Source organism: Patagioenas fasciata, chromosome 25 (assembly GCF_037038585.1).
Source record: "Patagioenas fasciata isolate bPatFas1 chromosome 25, bPatFas1.hap1, whole genome shotgun sequence".
Classification (NCBI taxonomy): Eukaryota; Metazoa; Chordata; class Aves; order Columbiformes; family Columbidae; genus Patagioenas; species Patagioenas fasciata.
In genome coordinates, this window is record NC_092544.1 from 5,412,912 (window position 1) to 5,430,650 (window position 17,739).

At 50.9% G+C, this 17,739-nt stretch overlaps 1 protein-coding gene across 6 annotated transcripts in view; it reads left to right on the plus strand.

The window, feature by feature from the left end:
- Nucleotides 1-216: 216 nt before the first annotated feature.
- PHACTR4 (phosphatase and actin regulator 4) overlaps nucleotides 217-17,739 on the plus strand; it is a 67,043-nt gene continuing 49,520 nt past the window's right edge. For 2 of the 6 annotated variants that reach the window (XM_065857296.2, XM_065857293.2), the window contains exon 1: nucleotides 249-307. Coding sequence is in view for 2 of the 6 variants with exons in the window: in XM_065857290.2 (XP_065713362.1) it covers nucleotides 2,676-2,770 (95 nt within the window). In the remaining 4 variants the exon portion in view is untranslated. Of the gene's footprint in view, nucleotides 308-2,664; nucleotides 2,771-17,739 lie in introns of those variants that run through there. The other 4 variants (XM_065857292.2, XM_071799187.1, XM_065857290.2 and 1 more) reach the window with 4 other exon arrangements.

Genomic DNA, 17,739 nt, shown 5'->3' on the forward strand with positions numbered 1-17,739 from the left:
CACAGCACCCTATCACCCCCACCCCAAATTCCCATGGCCCCCCTCACCCCCAGCTCCCCCCCCAGCGTCCCCCCAAATTCCCCGATCCCACTTCACGTCCCTCCCGCTGCCCCGATCTGCAGTGAGGGGGCGTGGCCTGCCCTGAGGAGGCGTGGCCTGCCCAAGGGAGGCGTGGCCTTCCCCGAGGGAGGCGTGGTCTCGCCGGGCGGACTACATGTCCCGGCATGCTCCGCGTGGCTCTTCCCCCCGAGGTTTCCGGCGGGCCGGCCCGGGAGCGGCGGAGGGCGCCGGTGTCCGCGGGCAGGCGGTGAGGGCGGGCGGCCGGGCCGGGCTCCTGTGCCAGGCGGCAGCGCTGCGGGGGGCGGGCGGTGTGTGAGCGGGGGGCGAGAGGGGCCTGTGGGGGTGCCGGGGCCTCTGTGGGTGCCGGGGTGTGAGGGGAGCGCCGGGGGGTCTGTGAGGGGAAGCGGGGCCCGGGCCCAGCGGTCACTCCGGGCCGTGCTCCGCCCGCCGGGGACCCCGGAGCTCCGCGGGGGCCGGGCTGAGGAAACTCCTCCGGGATCCGGCTCACGGCTCCAACTCGCCCCAGGAGCGGCTGTGGAAGCCGGGGCCGGGCGGTCCGTGCGCTGCCGCCCGCCCGGGGCCTCGGGCCGCGACTGAAAGTAAAACCCGGTTTTTCATCCGATTTGCCGTCCCGTTGCTGTCCGTGCGAACGCTTTCACCTTTAAGTTCTTTCCGAGGCAGCCCCTTTGGTATTTCTTTGTTTGATCTGTTCTGTCTTCGTGTTGGCTGAAATCCGAAACGTCGCTGCTGTGCTTTCTCCTTTAATTGTTCCTTTCCCTCTGCTTGTGCGCAGATGAATTATTTACCTCTTTGCTTTGCATTGGGGTGTGTTTGTCCAGGTGAAGGTAGGTGAGGGCTTGGTGCCCCTCTCTGGGGCTGAAGGAGCTGAAGAAATAAAGTGAATGAGGTGAGAAGGTGCTTAATTGAGGCTGAAAATAAGTAAAAAGCTCCTCTTGAGCATTAGGATGTTTAAATGCTGCTTCCACAAGCCTAGGAAGAGAAGTGGGAATGCTTGTGATTGCTCCTCTGTGTAAAGAAACCTTGAATTGTACAGGAGTGAGTTTTAAACTTGAAAACTGTGAACATCAGCAAGTCCTGGGCAGACTCAGGTTTGCGCCCAGTGGAAGGAGAATGATGAAGTTTGTTGTGGTCCATTCTTGGTGGATAAAGGGAGGGTTCAGCTGAATTAGCTTGGTGTTAGTGTTGTGTAAGTTCGACTGGAGTGGAATTAAAGTCCTCTGCCAGCTATCATTTCACTATAAATGCCTGTTGCTCCTCAAACCTACTGTTTAAATTAATCAAAATTATTTTTAAGAGTAGACAAGACCTAAAATTGTGATTTTACATAGTTTAAATTCCTTCTCTAATGACAGTGCAAAAAAGGGGTAAATAAAGCCAAAATGGGGCCGTTTCAGAGGGAATCTCGTTGGCACACAGTTACGCCAATTTAAATTAATACCTTGGACGACGCTGATGGCAACAAACCCCTTTTCCCACTCAGAGTAGGTTTAAACTTGTTCTTCCCAGCAGTGCTGGAAATGACTGCTCTGGTTTGTCCCAAATTAGCGCAGTTTCAAGTGTGTCAGCTTGTACTTTCACAGGGCTGGCTTTGTTATCGGGTAATATCTCAGAGGGTGTTTGTGTAAGGAACGTTTTCCCTCTGGGCTACCGAGAAACGAGCTGCGCGTGAGGCACAGAGCATCCGCGAGTCCTGGGAGGTGAGGGGAATCCTTCTGGGAATATGATTGAGGCTGCCACAAAACAAGGGGAATGTGATTGCGTCCTTGTTTTCGTGCCGCTGGATCAGCAATCTGTGATTATACAGCCTTCCCCTTCATTCAATCACTGCTTAATTTGATTTCCAGTTTAATTTGATGACAGCTTTGAGAGCCAAATCACTTGTATTTAAACAAACGGCTTCTATTTTGATCAGATTTCATTGTGTTTGGCGTGTGTTGGGGCATTATATGTATTAAAAATCACTGACGCTGCAGGTCTGTCAGTCAGTGATGAATATTCAGTTATGAGCTGTACCAAACCTGTGCCTGGCGGGGGGTGTGAAGCAAAACCCACGCAATGGTGGCAGTTGCACCGATACCAGTTTTTTGTCGCTGGTCTAAGGCGTGCTGTTGTGCACATGTCCTTGGGAGCATCTGGGTCACCTCAAAACATGGTCATTTTTCAGGCGAAACCAGAACTTTGGGCTACAGGGAGTGTAAAGAAGCTGATATGGCTGGTGGGGGCAAAGATGTCACCTCGTTCCCGCTTCCATTGAACTGTATGTGGTGGAGAGATGCTCCGTGTCATTCAGAATTGGTTTCCTAATTTTTAGTTGAGATTTTCTACAAACAAGTGCCACATGGTGGGTTTTTTTAATGAGTGTGGAAAAGCTTTTTGTTTGTTGCTTGTGTGTTTGGATCCCGTGGAAAACTAATGGCTGTGCGGCTGCCTTAGGGCCTCAGCTTTGTGTCGAGGGGGAAAAAAAAAAGCAGCAGCTCTTTCAGAGATCTATTTTTATCGTTTAATTAGTCGCTCTTGCTGACTTGTCAGTGCGGCGGTGATAACAGTTTCCAGTTCTTTCCTGCGCGGTGGGTCACGCGTTAGTCAGGCAGCGGATGCACCAGCCCGTGGTCGGACCTTGGGCTGGCTCTGGGTTGGGGTGGTTTAACTCCTTCCAAGCTGCACCCCCACATCCAAGGGCAGATTCCAGGTGAGGAGCGAGCGTATAGATATACAGGATTTTGTGACTCTTTAGCCGAGGTCTCAAATGGTGACTGTCCTTCATTTGTCTCTGCCCCGAGGACTTTCTGTATGTGAGGTGTGGGGGTTGCTGTGATTTGTTGCCGGCTGGGGACCGCAGGTACAAGTTTGCAGATTTCCCAATTCTGGCTCTTATCTGCTGGTTTTGAACGGCTTGAGTTGATCTTTCGGGGTTAGAAGGTGACCGTGCAAAACCTCTAGCGACGAGTAATTATGCATTGGTATTTACGCTCCTTGCAAATGAGGAATTGCTGTTTTCCTGTTCTCTATATGACGAAGCCCTTAATCTATAGATCCTGTTCTTGCGTTCTTGGTTCTATTGCTTGAGGTGTGGATTTGTTTCCGAGGATGAGATGTGGAGGTGAGAGGCAGCTTTGGCTGTCCCGCTGTTTGAGTTTCTTTGTTTGCTGCTGACTCTGCTCTGTCCACGTTGTGCTGGGGAAGGGATGGGGGAGGGAGGACTAATTATCTCCAGAGAGAGGCTTTTAATGATATTAGTCAAAGGAACAGGCTTCATCTCGTGACTGGATGAATGGTGTGAAATAACATGAAGCAGCGGTGGCAAAGATAGGAAGATTGAAAGCAGTCCAAATGATGTCTCTTTGCTGAACACTGGAAATATATATATATATATAATTTTTGCCCAACCGTTGGCCAGCAGCAGCAATGGGAGGAGAAGGAAGGACTGGGTAAACAGATTGTTAACTTTATTCTTTTGTGTTTGTGCTTTTTGGCATGCTGCTTACAAAACACAGCAAAGCGTTGCTTACCTACCAGCTGCACAGCCAAGTTCAGAAGTCGTTATGGGCAGCGCATTATCACGAACTAATTAACCATGTCTGCTGGATGTCGTGGGGCAAAATAAGGTGCATACTGATGAGGTGGGCTTGTGCAAGTCTGGCCCTTCTTGAGCTGCTGCACTGAGCTCCTCTGCTCCAATGACGTGCTTTTTGAGACAGATTGGGTAAAGATTGTTGGACTTTGGTAAAGTGTAACAGCACTTAAACTAGAGGGTTTGAACCCTTTCACTCTGCCGGCTCCAGAAAGCTCCTGCTATGAATATGAACTTCTTTACAGACTGGACAGGTACTGGCAGCCAGGTTTTCCTTTAGTTAATTAACCCACAAAAGTGAACCCCTTAATTAGAGATGTGTTGCCATGGATTTAGTTGTTTAAAATCAACCGATGTTGCCCTCCACTTGTCTGCAGGAAAGGTGAATCTCTGTTTTCCCCCTGAGGGCAGCTGGCATTTGAGGGGGCAAGCAAGAAAAATTTGGCCCGAGTTGTACTGAGAAGCCTTGATTTATTAATATAAACTCGGATCAAGGTCTGAGAGGCACCGTCCTGTTTGGTGTCTGCACAGTGTTTTGCTCGGGCCTCTTGCTGTTACAAACACGATGTTGTGGAGAGCGTCTTAGCAAGAGAAAAAGAGAGATTATGTCTAAAAGTGGCCTTCAGGTAGGAGGTGAGGATTGCAAACCGTTCTGTGCTCGTGGAGCTGGAGTTCCCAGAGGTGCTTGTGGATGGGGGCAGAGCCAAAGGTCGTCACCTTCAGAGAATTTGAGCTTTGGACAGACTGTCTAAACCAATTTTAAGGGGACTTTGGCATTTGCCGTGTTCGCGTGCTTTTGGATGGCCTGTGTTCTCTTGTCTGATTCTTCCACTTGAAGTCAAATCAGTAACGTTGCTGCTGCGGGCAGGTGTGGGGTCAGGGGCTGCCATAGCAGTGCCTGCTGCAAGGGGGATTTCTGTTGATATCAGTTCTGCCTTGGCAAGAGCTCACTGCAGGTGCACAGAAGTGCTGCTGGTGCTGTGTTATCGATCACTCCCAGCTCCAGAGCCATCTAAAAGCTTTTGCTGGTTTGGTGCATTGCCGAGATCCGCAGGACGCGGGTTTGCAGGTACAGCTATTACCAGCATCGTGTCCTAGCGCAGAAGAGACTTCAGTGGGTTTACACAGGGATAAAGTGGGATCGAGAGGGTTTGGACTGGTCTGTGCTGGCTGAACACGCTGCCTCGGCGCTGTGGAAATGCATTTAAAAAAGTGACAGTGGAAATGTGGCTGGACCCATGGAATTTCAGTTCCTGAGCTGTGCTCCTGTGTGCACTGACCTTGAGCTGCCTGGGTTACCTTTATCAGCTGGGACCTGCAGGATGATAATCACTGAAATCAGTGGTAGACTGTCTGATTTGTACCAGCAAGGTTGGTCTTTTATTGTTGGGGATATTAAGTCTGGTCTGCGTGTTGCAAACCAGGTGTAATTTACTGCCAGGTGCGAACCAGCAGAAGGAACGAAAAGGGCTGTTATGTCCAGTTGGGTTTGTTCTCCTGTAAGGGGTATTTGTGTGATGCCAAAAGAGAGAACAAATAATTAGAAGCAGAGTGTTTTTCACTTACACATTTTGATTAGCAGCAGCTGAGAAGTGACATGTTCCCCGTAGTCACTGCAGCTTGGTTCACCTTGTGCTGAGAGTTAAATGAGTGCTTGTATCCTGCTCCCAGCTGCATCCGTGTCCTGTTCTCCCGGCTGTGGGCCGGGGCCGGAGGAGAGGGAGATCGCGGAATTTTTCGTCTTCTACTTCCAAATCAATTTTTTAACATCCAGTCCCACATTATTGACAGAAAAACTGGGGTTGCGGGCATGTTTGAACACGATTTCCCTTGGCTCAGCTGTGCCTTTTTACAGCAATGTCAGCCTCTGGGTGGAATTGCCATCCGAGTGCTGTCGGGCTCTCTTGGCTGGTGCTGTTTTACAGCAGTTTTGAAATTATCTGTGGCTTTGGGCCATCTGGCTTTTCTGTTACCTGTTCGACACAAAGTGGAGAGAGTTAATAGAGGACCGGAGAGGGGAAACTTGAGGAAAATTCATACCTACTAACTCAACCTGATGCCTAACATTGCAAGAAGTGGGTTTTGCTGTTATTGTTCAATTTTATTCGTCTCATAAATATTGGATTTATTTTTCAGAGTATGAAGACAAATAGGATTTGCAGGGGGGGAAGGGCCTGGGCTGGAAAAAATGTCATTACTGCATGTGCTGCTCACAGCATCCCAGAATGTCAGGGGTTGAAGGGCCCTGGAAAGCTCATCCAGTGCAATCCCCCCATGGAGCAGGAACACCCAGCTGAGGTTCCACAGGAAGGGGTCCAGGCGGGTTTGAATGTCTGCAGAGAAGGAGACTCCACAACCTCCCTGGGCAGCCTGGGCCAGGCTCTGACACCCTCACCCCCAACAAGTTTCTTCTCATCTTCCAGTGGAACCTCCTGTGTTCCAGTTTGCACCCATTGCCCCTTGTCCTGTCACTGGTTGTCACCCAGAAGAGCCTGGCTCCATCCTCCTGACACTCCCCCTTTATATATCTGTAAACATGAATGAGTCCCCCCTCAGTCTCCTCCAGCTCCAGAGCCCCAGCTCCCTCAGCCTTTCCTCACACGGGAGATGCTCCACTCCCTTCAGCATCTTGGTGGCTGCGCTGGACTCTCTCCAGCAGTTCCCTGTCCTTCTGGAGCTGAGGGGCCACAACTGGACACAATATTCCAGGTGTGGTCTCCCCAGGGCAGAGCAGAGGGGCAGGAGAACCTCTCTGACCTACTGACCACCCCCTTCTAACCCACCCCAGGTACCATTGGCCTTCCTGGCCACAAGGGCCCAGTGCTGGCTCATGGTCACCCTGCTGTCCCCAGGACCCCCAGGTCCCTTTCCCCTACGCTGCTCTCTAATAGCTCATTCCCCAACTTATACTGAACCAGCTCAGTTTGCTGTTGCTGGTCTCTCATTTCAGACTGGTTCCTTTGATACCTCGCCCAGCAAGGCTGTTTCTGGGGAGCATTAAGAAAATATCCAGCTCCTCTGGAGGGTGGTGGTGGCTTTACGCAGAATGCATCTGGTGGAGAGAAATCGGGGAATTTTCAAGATTAATTTGCTTGTTTTGAACGTGTTGCAGGGTTAGGCACGCAGAAACCTGTGTGGACGCATCAGGCTTGGAAAGCAGACTGTGAGACAGCCGGATCCCCAAAATCAAGTTGACAGTAGTGATTACATTAATCACCGCTAGTTCTCATCTGCTTTTAGCTTCCAAAGGAAACCTTAAATCTGGATTCTAATGACTGGGTTCTGTGTACCTATCAGCTAGGGTGAGTCCAGGGAAAATGAGGATGCTTGGGTGGACAGGAGGAGCGATTTCGCTCCCAGTGGATTTGCTGCCACGCTGTTGGACGTCAGGCAGGTCCCTGTGCCTGTTTTATCCTCGCTGAGGTTACGTCTGGGTGTAGTCATACTCGTGTTCGTAGCTAGAGGGATGAATTAATGCATCTCAGCCATAAGGGCTGCAATTAGCAGCCAGGTTATACAGGTCTGGGTCCCATCATGCTACGTGTTGTACGGTGTGTGAACAGGGCATTTAGTGAATGGAATATGAATAACAGGAGGAAGCGTTGGCCTGAGTAGCAGGTATGTGCTGGTAACTCCGGCGCTGCTGCCGTGCTCTGGTTGAATCAGCAGCGTTCCAGTCGTTCGTTCATTTGCACCACGTCCTATATTTCATGAACGTGTGATTTAAAGTTTTAGCTCTGCTTTTTTTTCTATGTTTTTCCAGGTTTCACACTGGACTTTTCTGCCTGTAGATCTTGTTTTCTGTGTTAAGTTCCTTTGCAGGAGAGGATTATCCAGAGCTTTCCTAGTGTGGTAGGAACAAGTTTGCCTTGATTCTTCGCCAAATTACTGCTGCTCTTGGAAAGTGGTATTTACAGAGCTGCTGTGCTACATTTTGGTGTGGAAAGGGAGATGGGGGAGAAACCAGCAGCAATCTGCTTGTCCTTTAGTAGGAAACTGTACAGGTGATGCTCTTGCATGGAGAGAGCAGCAATCCTTGCATAAACACTGGCTATATTAACATTTCTAACTAGTAAATTTCTGGATAATCTCTTCTTTTGGAGGATTTATTCTGATTTGAGAGCATTAGTCTCTGGGAAAATTAAACCTCTTTGAAATCCACTTTGTTCAGACTCCAGAACGGGGAACTGCTGCTAAGCCGTGCCCGTCGTCCTCCGGCTTTACCGCGGCCTGGATTGGAAACGCCGTGGAGAGAGACGGAGCTGGGCCGGAGGCAGCTGCGCTTGGCTTTTCGGTGCTTTATCCAGTTTGTGTCAAGATGGATTTGGAAACTGTTGGCCCCATTCCTGTGACGAGTGTGCGCAGCTCTGAGTGCTGCCAAAGAAAACCCCAAACAAAAACCCCCTGAACAAAGTAACCCCCAAAGTAAGGAAGATGAAGTGTTAACGCGAACTGAGAAGCGTCTGCGCGATGCTGCAGGTTTGGGATGCTGGGGGGTGTCTTTGGTGACCCAAATATTGTCTGCCGGCTGGTGCTGGGTGCCCCGTGGTTGCCCCGGTGTCCCTTCATTCCAGGTGGCTGACTCACAGCCCTGTGTGTTTAATCATAGTTTCTATAGCAGTGAAATCTTTACCGAGAGGGTGGAGTTCACTTTCAGTTCACTGCGGGTTTCTCGTGAGTCTTATGGCTCATTCGTTCATGTGCTCTGCTCGGAGTTGGCATTTTTATGGGGGACTAATGTTGACAGATACCCTGCGTTTGCAGCGCGGGTCATGGGTGCCCAAACAATTCTGCCTTGTTTCATAACTGGCACGAGCGTTTCTTAAGGTTTGCACCTTGCTGTGTGGCCCCAACGCTAAGTAAATGCAAAGAGGATTCCTCGTGTTGGTGTGAGATGTTTAGCTTATTACCTTTCGATTATCAGTTAAGATGGAACTATCTCATCGTATAAGATGAGCGAGTCCTGCGCGCTCCACAAATCGTTCCTTCGGGGTTTGACGTTATCTTTTGGCTCATAAGTTATCGGGACACTCTTTACGGCTGCTGTTCAGTCCTGTTTTACTGGAAACTCCAATTCTTCGGTATTTCCAAGGTGACTTTGCTGCAGGAAGCTATTTGAGCCTTCACTCTTAACGCCGGTAGCGAGGGGGTTGCTTTGCATGATGAAGCGAATGCGGTGGATAGCGCTGCTCTGTGTATTTAAAGCCACGTGCTGTCCTGCTTTTGTGTCCTATAAAAATAAGGTGCGTTCTTGAACTCGGAGCACAGCGCTGATCCTGGAGAAATGCGTTTTGCTGGCTGTGTCCTGGGCGGCAGCGCTCGGGGAACGGCTGAACGTGCTGCTCATGGGTTGGGCTTCAGCACAACCTCACCTGGAGTTGGTGTTGCGCTTGTTCTCAGATAAGCACCAATGTGTTGTTTTCCTGCACCCATCGCCCGCTCTCTTTGTTTTTTGCATCTCTTTGGAGCACAAACGTTTTAAAAGCAAATAAAGCATCCTGATTCTGATAGGGCATGTGACTTGCTTGTGACAGCGAGGGCGGTTGAAATAGGAATCTGTTGGGAACGGGTTTGTATCTGCGTTAAACAGAAGGAGAACGTGTCCGTTGCCAGCAGGCTGTCAGGGAGATGCTGGTTGGAAGCCGTCGCTGGCTGTGTGCTGGTTCCCGGGAACAGGCTGACTTGTGTCCCCAGGGTCAATCGTGTTTGGGTTTAAACTGCTGTGCAAAAACGGGCAGTAAAGTGCTCGGGAACGCGGTTCTGGAGCTGGGATGGCATGGGGCTCCATCAGTGACGTTGGTGTCGCCCTCCGTGCTGACGGGCTCCTGTGGTACTGTCAGTGTCCCCTCCACACCTGTCCCTTGCAGCAGCTTTCCCCGTTACACAGACACTTTGCAGGTGAGGTGGAGGACCCCAGTTTGTTTGCCTTTTCCGTTACAGCCTCAGAGGCAGAAACACTTTAATTCTTGCTTTCTGACTGCGGCAGCTGGGACTTGAGATCTTCTAAACCTGCCTTTGTGGAGCCTTCTCGCAGTTGCAGGCCTGAGTCTGAAGTTCAGCGTCTCCACGAGCTCTGTCTTCCAACAGAATTACGTGCTAGGAAGCTGCGTTTCCGCTGGCTCGTCCCAGCCGAGCTGACTGCCTTGCCGCTCATTGTCTGTGTTTGAAGTAGCCGTTGTGGGGTGAAATGTTTGCTGTCTTTTAGCAGAGCTCTTATCAAATCGTTTCATTCAGTGCAGTCGACTTTTGAACAGATGGTATAGATTTTTGTGAGCCTGGGCGATCGCAGCAATTGTTTTGCGAGGTGAGACATTTCTGTTTGGACGGGCAGGAGGAATAGTGATGTTGTGTGATTCATAGGAGCGCTGAGTCTTTGGGTTTGGGTTGGTGAATTTGTTTTATTAGCATTTGTCTTCAGAGAAATAGGAGTCGAAAGCCAAAAGTTACCACAAGCGGTTCCTGTTCCTGCGGAGGATCCGGCTCTGCCCCCAGTACCTGCAGCCCCAGGGTGATGACGCTGGGACAGGTCCTGCTGGAGCGAGCGGCGCAGATCGGTTCCCATCTCAGCAGTTTATTGCCTGCTCTCAGGGCGATCGCTTCCTTTGCAAAGGGCTTATTTCCTTCCTGTGACATGGTATTGAATGAGAGGAGGCTGTGCGAGAAAGTGAGAGTCTATAGTTGTCTGTGGCGAGGACTGAGCCATTGCACTTTAAGTTTAGTCACATTTACTGTTGGTCTGGGACAGCCGGGGCAGGGGATCCATCAGCCCGATGTGCCAGTGGAGAGGCACAGCCCTCAGAAATCAGAGTGTGTGTGTGTTTTAGCGGATTGCGAGTTTAATTGGCCAACATGCGAGTTTGAGCTGGGTTTGTGGCTGATTTATGTTGTGATCCCTTAACAAAACAGCTCTTGTGGCGGCAGACTCTGCTTTGTGTCTCGGGCCGCCGCGGTACAAAGGTTTTGCTGGGACTGGAGCGGGTTTTCTGTGCCGTCCGTGCCTCTCGTGTCCATCTGTCTGTGCCGGCCGAGGGAGGGCTGGTATCTGGAAATGCTTTTAGCTGTGTGGGGAGCAGGTGGCTTTGTACCGCCTGGGCTTACAATGAATTGTTTATTCCGCTCTAGGTTGGGTAGGGGTTTGTTGCTGTCTGTTGTTCCAAGAAAGCGGGAGGAATGAGGGGCAGAAAGGGTGGAACTGGTTGAACTGGAATTCCCGGGTTGGTCTCGGCCTTTGGCTGTGACCAGCAAGGCCCTGCTCGCTCAAAACCCGGGAATGGCAAATCCCGATGCTTCGGGATCAGTTGGCGTTTCAGGTTTTTTACTCCTAAATATGTCAGAGGAATTTAATAACAGTTTTGTAGCAAATCTCAAATATTCTTATAAATGTGAGCAAGCAGGTCCTGTTTTGTCACACTATTAGATACTCAGAGTGTCTAGCATAGATACTCATGTGACTGGCTCGAAAAGCTTGGCGAGATAAGGACGATAAGGACGGCACCTTATGGTGTGGAGAGAGGAACGGAGGAGTGGGCGGGATCTGATGATTCACGTCAGATCTCTTAAGCCCGGTTGTGGAGCTGCAAGCCCGACTTGGTGCCTTCCTAACCCGCACTGATCCCTCTCTCCGTGCCAGCAGAGCCCGCTCTCCGGTGCGAGATGCCCGGTTGGGGTTGCAGCTGTGTAAACACCTCGAACCGCTCGAGCTGCCACAGAAGAGGTCCTGAGCAGTCACTGCTGCCCCTTATCCTCACACAACTGTTTGTGGGCCACGTGACAAACAAACTAAGGAACTGAAGTGGGTTAAAAGCAGCTGTTTCTGCACCGGGCTGGTTTTGCCTGGGTCAGCTGCCTGTTGAGATTCCCAGTGCCATGGGCAGAGCTGCCCCGTGCGCTGCCGAGCGCCTCGGAAACAACAGTTTTCATTAGCTCCTGGTTTGGGGTCCATGTGCAGTTGCTCTGGTTTGTGTTTGGTGGTTGTGCCTGTGTGCCCTCACCTGGTGCTGGCCAAGGAAGCTTTCAGGTTCAGCTGTTTCTCCAGTTTGGTTTTCAGTTCAAACTAACCTGAAAAAAGCTGTGATGCTGCAGGCATGGAAAAGCTGTGCTGGGCTCGGCGGGTTTGGATGGTTTGTCACTGGAGGGCTTTTACTGACCTGTGTCCTGAGAACCTCATGTCCGTCTGTCCAACCCTCCAGGGATGGTGACTCCAGCACTGCCCTGGGCAGCCTGTTCCAATGCCCCACAGCCCTTTGGGGAAGAAATTGTTCCTAAATCCAACCTCAGCCTCCCCTGGCGCAACTTGAGGCCGTTTCCTCTGCTCCTGGCGCTTGTTCCTGGGGAGCAGAGCCCGACCCCCCCCAGCTCCAAGCTCCTTTCAGGCAGTTCAGAGATCAGAAGGTCTCCCCTCAGCTCCTGTTCTCCAGCTGAACCCCCAGGTCCCTCAGTCACTCCATCACACTTGTGCTCCAGCCCCTCACCAGCTCCGTTCCCTCCTCTGCACTCTCTCCAGTCCCTCAGTGTCCTTCCTATGATGCGGGGCCCAAAACTGACCCCAGGATTCCAGGTTTGGCCTCCCCAGTGCTGAGTGCAGTGGCACAATCGCTTCTCTGGGCCTGCTGGCCACACTGTTCCTGACACAAGCCGGGATCCTCTTGGCCACCTGGGCACACGCTGGCTCATGTTCAGCCGCTGGCACCAACACCCCCAGGTCCTTTTCCTTTTCCAGCTGCTCTTCCCCAGCCTGGAGCGTCCATGGGGTTGTTGTGACCCAAGTGCAGGACCCGGCACTTGGCCTTGATGAACCTCAGACAGTTGGGCTCAGCCCATCGATCCAGATTCCTCTGTAGAACCTTCCCACTCTCCAACGGATCAACGCTCCCACCCAACCTGGTGTCTCCAGCCGAGCTCCTCATGTCGTGCAGCGGAGGAATGTGGCAGATCTGTTGACCGTGTGTGCGCCGAGTCGCGGTGTACGTGTGTGCGCCGAGTCGCGGTGTACGTGTGTGCGCCGAGTCGCGGTGTACGTGTGTGCGCCGAGTCGCGGTGTACGTGTGTGCGCCGAGTCGCGGTGTACGTGTGTGCGCCGAGTCGCGGTGTACGTGTGTGCGCCAAGTGGTGTACGTGTGTGCGCCAAGTGGTGTACGCGTTGAACAGGACTGGCAGGGCCACGTGTGGGGTTTGCTCCTCGGAAGGGCAGGTTGTGCTGGGACAGGATGGAGAGGGCGTTGGGCTTTCTGTGGACACATCTAACAGGGTTAAGCCTTGCAAGGAGTGGGTTTGTGTTGTGCCATCTCCTTCTGGGTACCAACATCTCCGTGGAAGCATGTGCCGTGCTGAAGAATCTGTATTTTCCTTAAAATGGAATATTTCACCACCTGCTACCTTCTGTAAGAACTGAACCAAGGTGTGTTTCGCATGGCTGATGTCAGCTTGCATTGAAAATGAGCAAGTTGTCCAGCTGTAGGTGAGGACACAGTGATTTCAGCATATTTTTACATTTCCAGAAATGCTGTCAGCTTGTGCTCCTGATACACACGCAGGTCTGGAATTCCTGGGGCTTGCTCAGAGCTCCCTTTGAAGTCTTAAAAGCCGAGCAAAGTGCTCTTTGTTTATTTTCAGTTTATATGGCTCAGCATGGCCTTAGGTCCTGCTAGAGTTAACGTTTTTTCTTAATATGCCTTTTCAACGTTACATTTCAAAGCGATCGCATTCTCCTCCAAGTTCACTCCTTTTTCATCCATTTTCTTGCTCTGATGTTAAGTCCGTGCCCAGAAAGCTCCGTGTTTAAGAAGTGCTGGCAGTGCTGGTGGAGGCAGAGGAAGCGGGGGGTACTTTTGTAACCGTTCCTTGCGCTGGCACCTCTCGAAAGCTCCTGTTTGCTGAGCAAACCAGCAGTTTGTGATGTGTCGACAGCTCTGCTGGGGGGTCAGGGGATCACGGAGCGTGTTAACGAACCTGCTCTGATATCTGAGGATGCAGCAGTTGAGCAGAACAGAAACCCAGCGTCGATCAGCGCTCACGTCACAGCTTACAGGTCAAGATGCTCTTTTTTAAGGTTGGTTTTATTATTTCTCCTTATTGGATTTTGATTCTCGTGATGCTTCGCCCTTCTGCATCGTATCTGTCATCGTATCTGTGCCCTGATCTGCTGGGCTGAAGCGGATTCCGGTTGTTTAATCTTGCGTGGTTGGAGAAGCAGTTTGCGCTGTGCGTCCTTGGCCCGGACCAGCTCGGCGGCGTGAGGTGAGATTTGCTCGCTGGGCCGCCTGTTTTTCTAACCATTGTCACGGTGGAAGGTCCTTTTGTGGCCGGAAAGAGGCCGTGATGGTTTGCTGAGCTCTTTAATGCCGCTCAATGTGCTGGCTGGAAATTGTAATCTCGAAGTGGAGAACTGTGAGAGCGGCAATGAGGGCGGGTTGGAAGAAACTTTGCCGTTCTTGGTGGAGCTTCAGGAGATCACCGCTGCCTGTTTTGAGATTGTATTCCCTGAGGTTTGGAGCAAAACCTCCCGTGGGCCTGAAAGATGAACAGCCACGCGTGAATTGGCGATAATATTGATCCATCCCCTTCGGACGAGTGTTAAGGCGCAACTTGCGCTGGAGTTAAGCTCACATTGCTGTAGTGAGGACGACCCTCCTGCAAACAGTGTTGCCGCTTCATAAACTTTGTACCGCAGCAATGAGAAGTACAAATTGATTATGTTTTAAAAGGAAATGTTCTTGTTCGGAGGCTTTCCTGGGTTATTTTGTGTGGGATTCCTCGCTGTCTGTGCGCGTTATCGGGAGTTTGCCGGATCAGTACTGGGAATTAATGTCTCCGTTTTCCTGGTTATGGCTGGGGCACCTTTTATTCAAGCTGGAGCTGCGGAACATAAGAAGAATAGATTGCCTGGGAGGCAATTTCTTTAAGGAAATTTGATATCTTAATTAGAAGTAATTAGAAATTATTGTGGTGAGGCTGTGAAGGAAAAAATAAGGCTACGACTGAATTAGAAACTACCCGAACTGCAAAATCTGAACCAAATGATTGAACGTAAGGCTCCTGTGCGTACAGTGAGGTGATTCCAGAGCGGCCATTCAGAAAGAGAGTTAATTGGAACTATCTGAGCTGTGTCCAGTTAACGAGCGTTGACTCTCTAAGTCGATAAAGGTGCCTAAACAGCGCAGGTTTCCTATATCTCGCTTTGAGTGAGGATGTCGCGTTGCCTTTCAGTGTGGAATCCAGTTAGAGGTGCCGGTGTTATGTACCGGAACTGGTGGAAGCACAGGGTGTAATCAGATTGCGCCTTCCCTGCGGTTGGTTTACCCGGGAAGGAGATGGGGAGGGGAACGTGCGGGGCTCCTGGGGAAGGACCCATATGCAGGACTGCAGATCCACCCTCTGGCTCTTCAGGGTTCAGGTGAGCTTACCGACATCTTTCCGTGCTTTAATAGCGGCCAAAGTCATTCCCGTCGCTTCTTAAACAGAAACTGGCTCTGCGAGTGGCTGCGAGACAAAAAGCGGCCTCATTTAGGTGAGGAAATGGTGGTTGCAAATGAAATTGTCTATCGAGTCATGATTACGGGGGCATTGCCGTGGTGTGCTCCGCTGCTCTGTTTTCACTGAAAGTTTGACGAAAATGGAAACCGCAAAACTGAAGGCAAAGGTGGTTTGTGTTTTCCCCCAGAAGCAAATAAGTAACTGTATTATCATTATTATTATTATTATGAGCCTTTTGGGTGCGTGTTCTAGTGCAAGGCAGACACACATTATATAGAGCCCAATGTGCAGCCCACAACCACTGCCTTAATGGTAGGTCCGGGATGGTTTTTGTTGCTGGTACATCCAAACAAGCTCATTCTTGTGCTTCAGGGCAACACTGAGTTCACATTTTCAGTAGCATTTGTCGGGTTAACGTGGATTTGTTCAATAGATGCACTTTGTCTTGGGAAGGCCCCGTTGGGTTGGAAAAGCAGCTCTTGTCCTTCTGCTTCCTCAGAAATGGTGAAGCTTTTTCACTCAATCAGTGCTGAGATTAATGAACGAGATCATTATCTCTGCTCAGCCTTTTGGAGCAGGTGTGAGATTCTTCGGCGCTCCCTACAAATTCAGAAAGGGTGGAAAATAATAGTAAAATTGGTGGGGAAAAGAAGTTAACTATGTGCAAGTTGGCAGGTGCGTTTCTTTGTATCGTGACGTTGCTCTAATGGTTCTGCTTGCTTTGCAGTATTGGATTTTGTTTTCAGACGAGCTGTCCCATGCTTCCGGGCTGCTGCAATTTCCTCCCCCAGGAGTCAGTAATCCTCTGTTTCCAGTTGTGTCCGTGCTTCCGTATGGATGGGGTCGGTTAGAGGGGTTTCTGAGTGAATCGAGATTCCCTGCGGGGTGTGGTACGAGGACAAACGGTTGTGATGAGCAGGTACGTGCTGATCGCAAAGGAGTTTGAATTGCTGGATTCAAATTGCGCTGAATTCCGCACAATTCCTATTGTGCGAAAGTCGGTTGTGCAGAAAGACACGATGGAAATCACAGAATCAACCGGGTTGGAAAAGACCACATTGATCACCAAGTCCAACCCTTGGTCCAACTCCAGTCCGTTCACCAGATCATGGCACTCAGTGCCATGGCCAATCTCAGTTTACAAACCTCCAGGGCCGGTGAGCCCAGCACCTCCCTGGGCAGCCATTCCAATGCTGACCACTCTCTCTGCACAGAATTGCTTTCTCATCTCCAGCCTCAATTTCCCCTGGCAGAGTTGAAGCCCCTGCCCCCTTGTCCTATTGCTGAGTGCCTGGGAGAAGAGCCCAATCCCCCCTGGCTAGAACTGCCCTTCAGGTCGTTCTAGAGAGTGCTGAGCTCAGCTCTAAGCCTCCTCTGCTCCAGACTGAACAAGCCCAGCTCCCTCAGCCTCTCCCCATAGGGCTTGTGCTCAAGTCCCTTCCCCAGTCTTGTTGCTCTTCTCTGGACCCGCTCCAGCACTTCAATCTCTTTCCTGAGCTGAGAGGCCCAGAACTGAACACAACACTCCAGGTGTGGCCTCCCCAGTGCAGAGCACAGGGGCAGGATCACTGCCCTTGTCCTGCTGACCACGCTGATTTGGATACAGGACAGGACACCAAGTCAGCCATTCTGCTTTAGTCGGGAAGGTGATTTTGGTAGTGGCAAAGCCCTTCAGCTGCGTCAAGGACAGGGAGCCGGGCAGCTGGTTTGTATTCATCCTGCAGGTTGGATTTTTCCCCGTCTGCATCCACACCCCCAGAGCGCTTGATCCGCTGCCAAAGGGCTGGAGGCGAATTAAAGTGTTTACTGTACTGATAGCACAGCAAAAATAGCGTTTGTCACTGGGAGCTGCCTTTGTTCGTCACCACGCCATGCTGTCCTTTCAGTTGCTGGCTTTTTGTTTAAACTTTAGTAAATACGGCTCATTCAGTTAACTGAAACACCTGGGAGAGGCTCTAGTGGCTTTTTGAGGGTTTGTATGATCTGTTTCAAGTAGAAATATGAACAAAAATAGCTGTGTTTAGCTTGTTAGCTGGGTAAGGAGCCCAGGAGCTATGGGGGGAGTCATACGCGAGGCAGCAGTTTGTAGGAAATAGTATCGCAAATTTTAAATTGGTTTCGAATTGCTTTACAGGGTGAGTTAATCCTGGCTTGAAGAGGGGGAAACTGAGGCACGGGTAGAGAAAGGGCTTTGTCCGGAGCTGAATGTGCCGCTCCATGGCAGAGCCGCGGGCGAAGGTGGCTCTGGAGTGGCTCCGCGTTCTGCACGGTGTGTCCATGGGCAGTTTTAAGGTTTACTTGGCACAAGCGATGGGAACGCTCGCTCGCCTGCCGCACCTCGCAGCTCCCTTCCCTTCGCAGCTCCTCTCCGGCAGTGTAATATCGCTGTGCCACCCACAGGCAGCCACCACGCTGCTGGAAAATATTTGCCGTTTGCATGAGGAGCCAGTTATCAGATGTTAAATCCATGATGAAAAGCCACCGGTTTAATTTGCTGCACTATCTACCCTACTCGGATTTCTCAAACCTAGTTTTTCTAGGGTTCTAGTTCAATTGCGTTTGTAGTTGTTGTGCTAGTTTCAGATTTATTTGCTGTTTCTGCTTCGTCCTCAAGC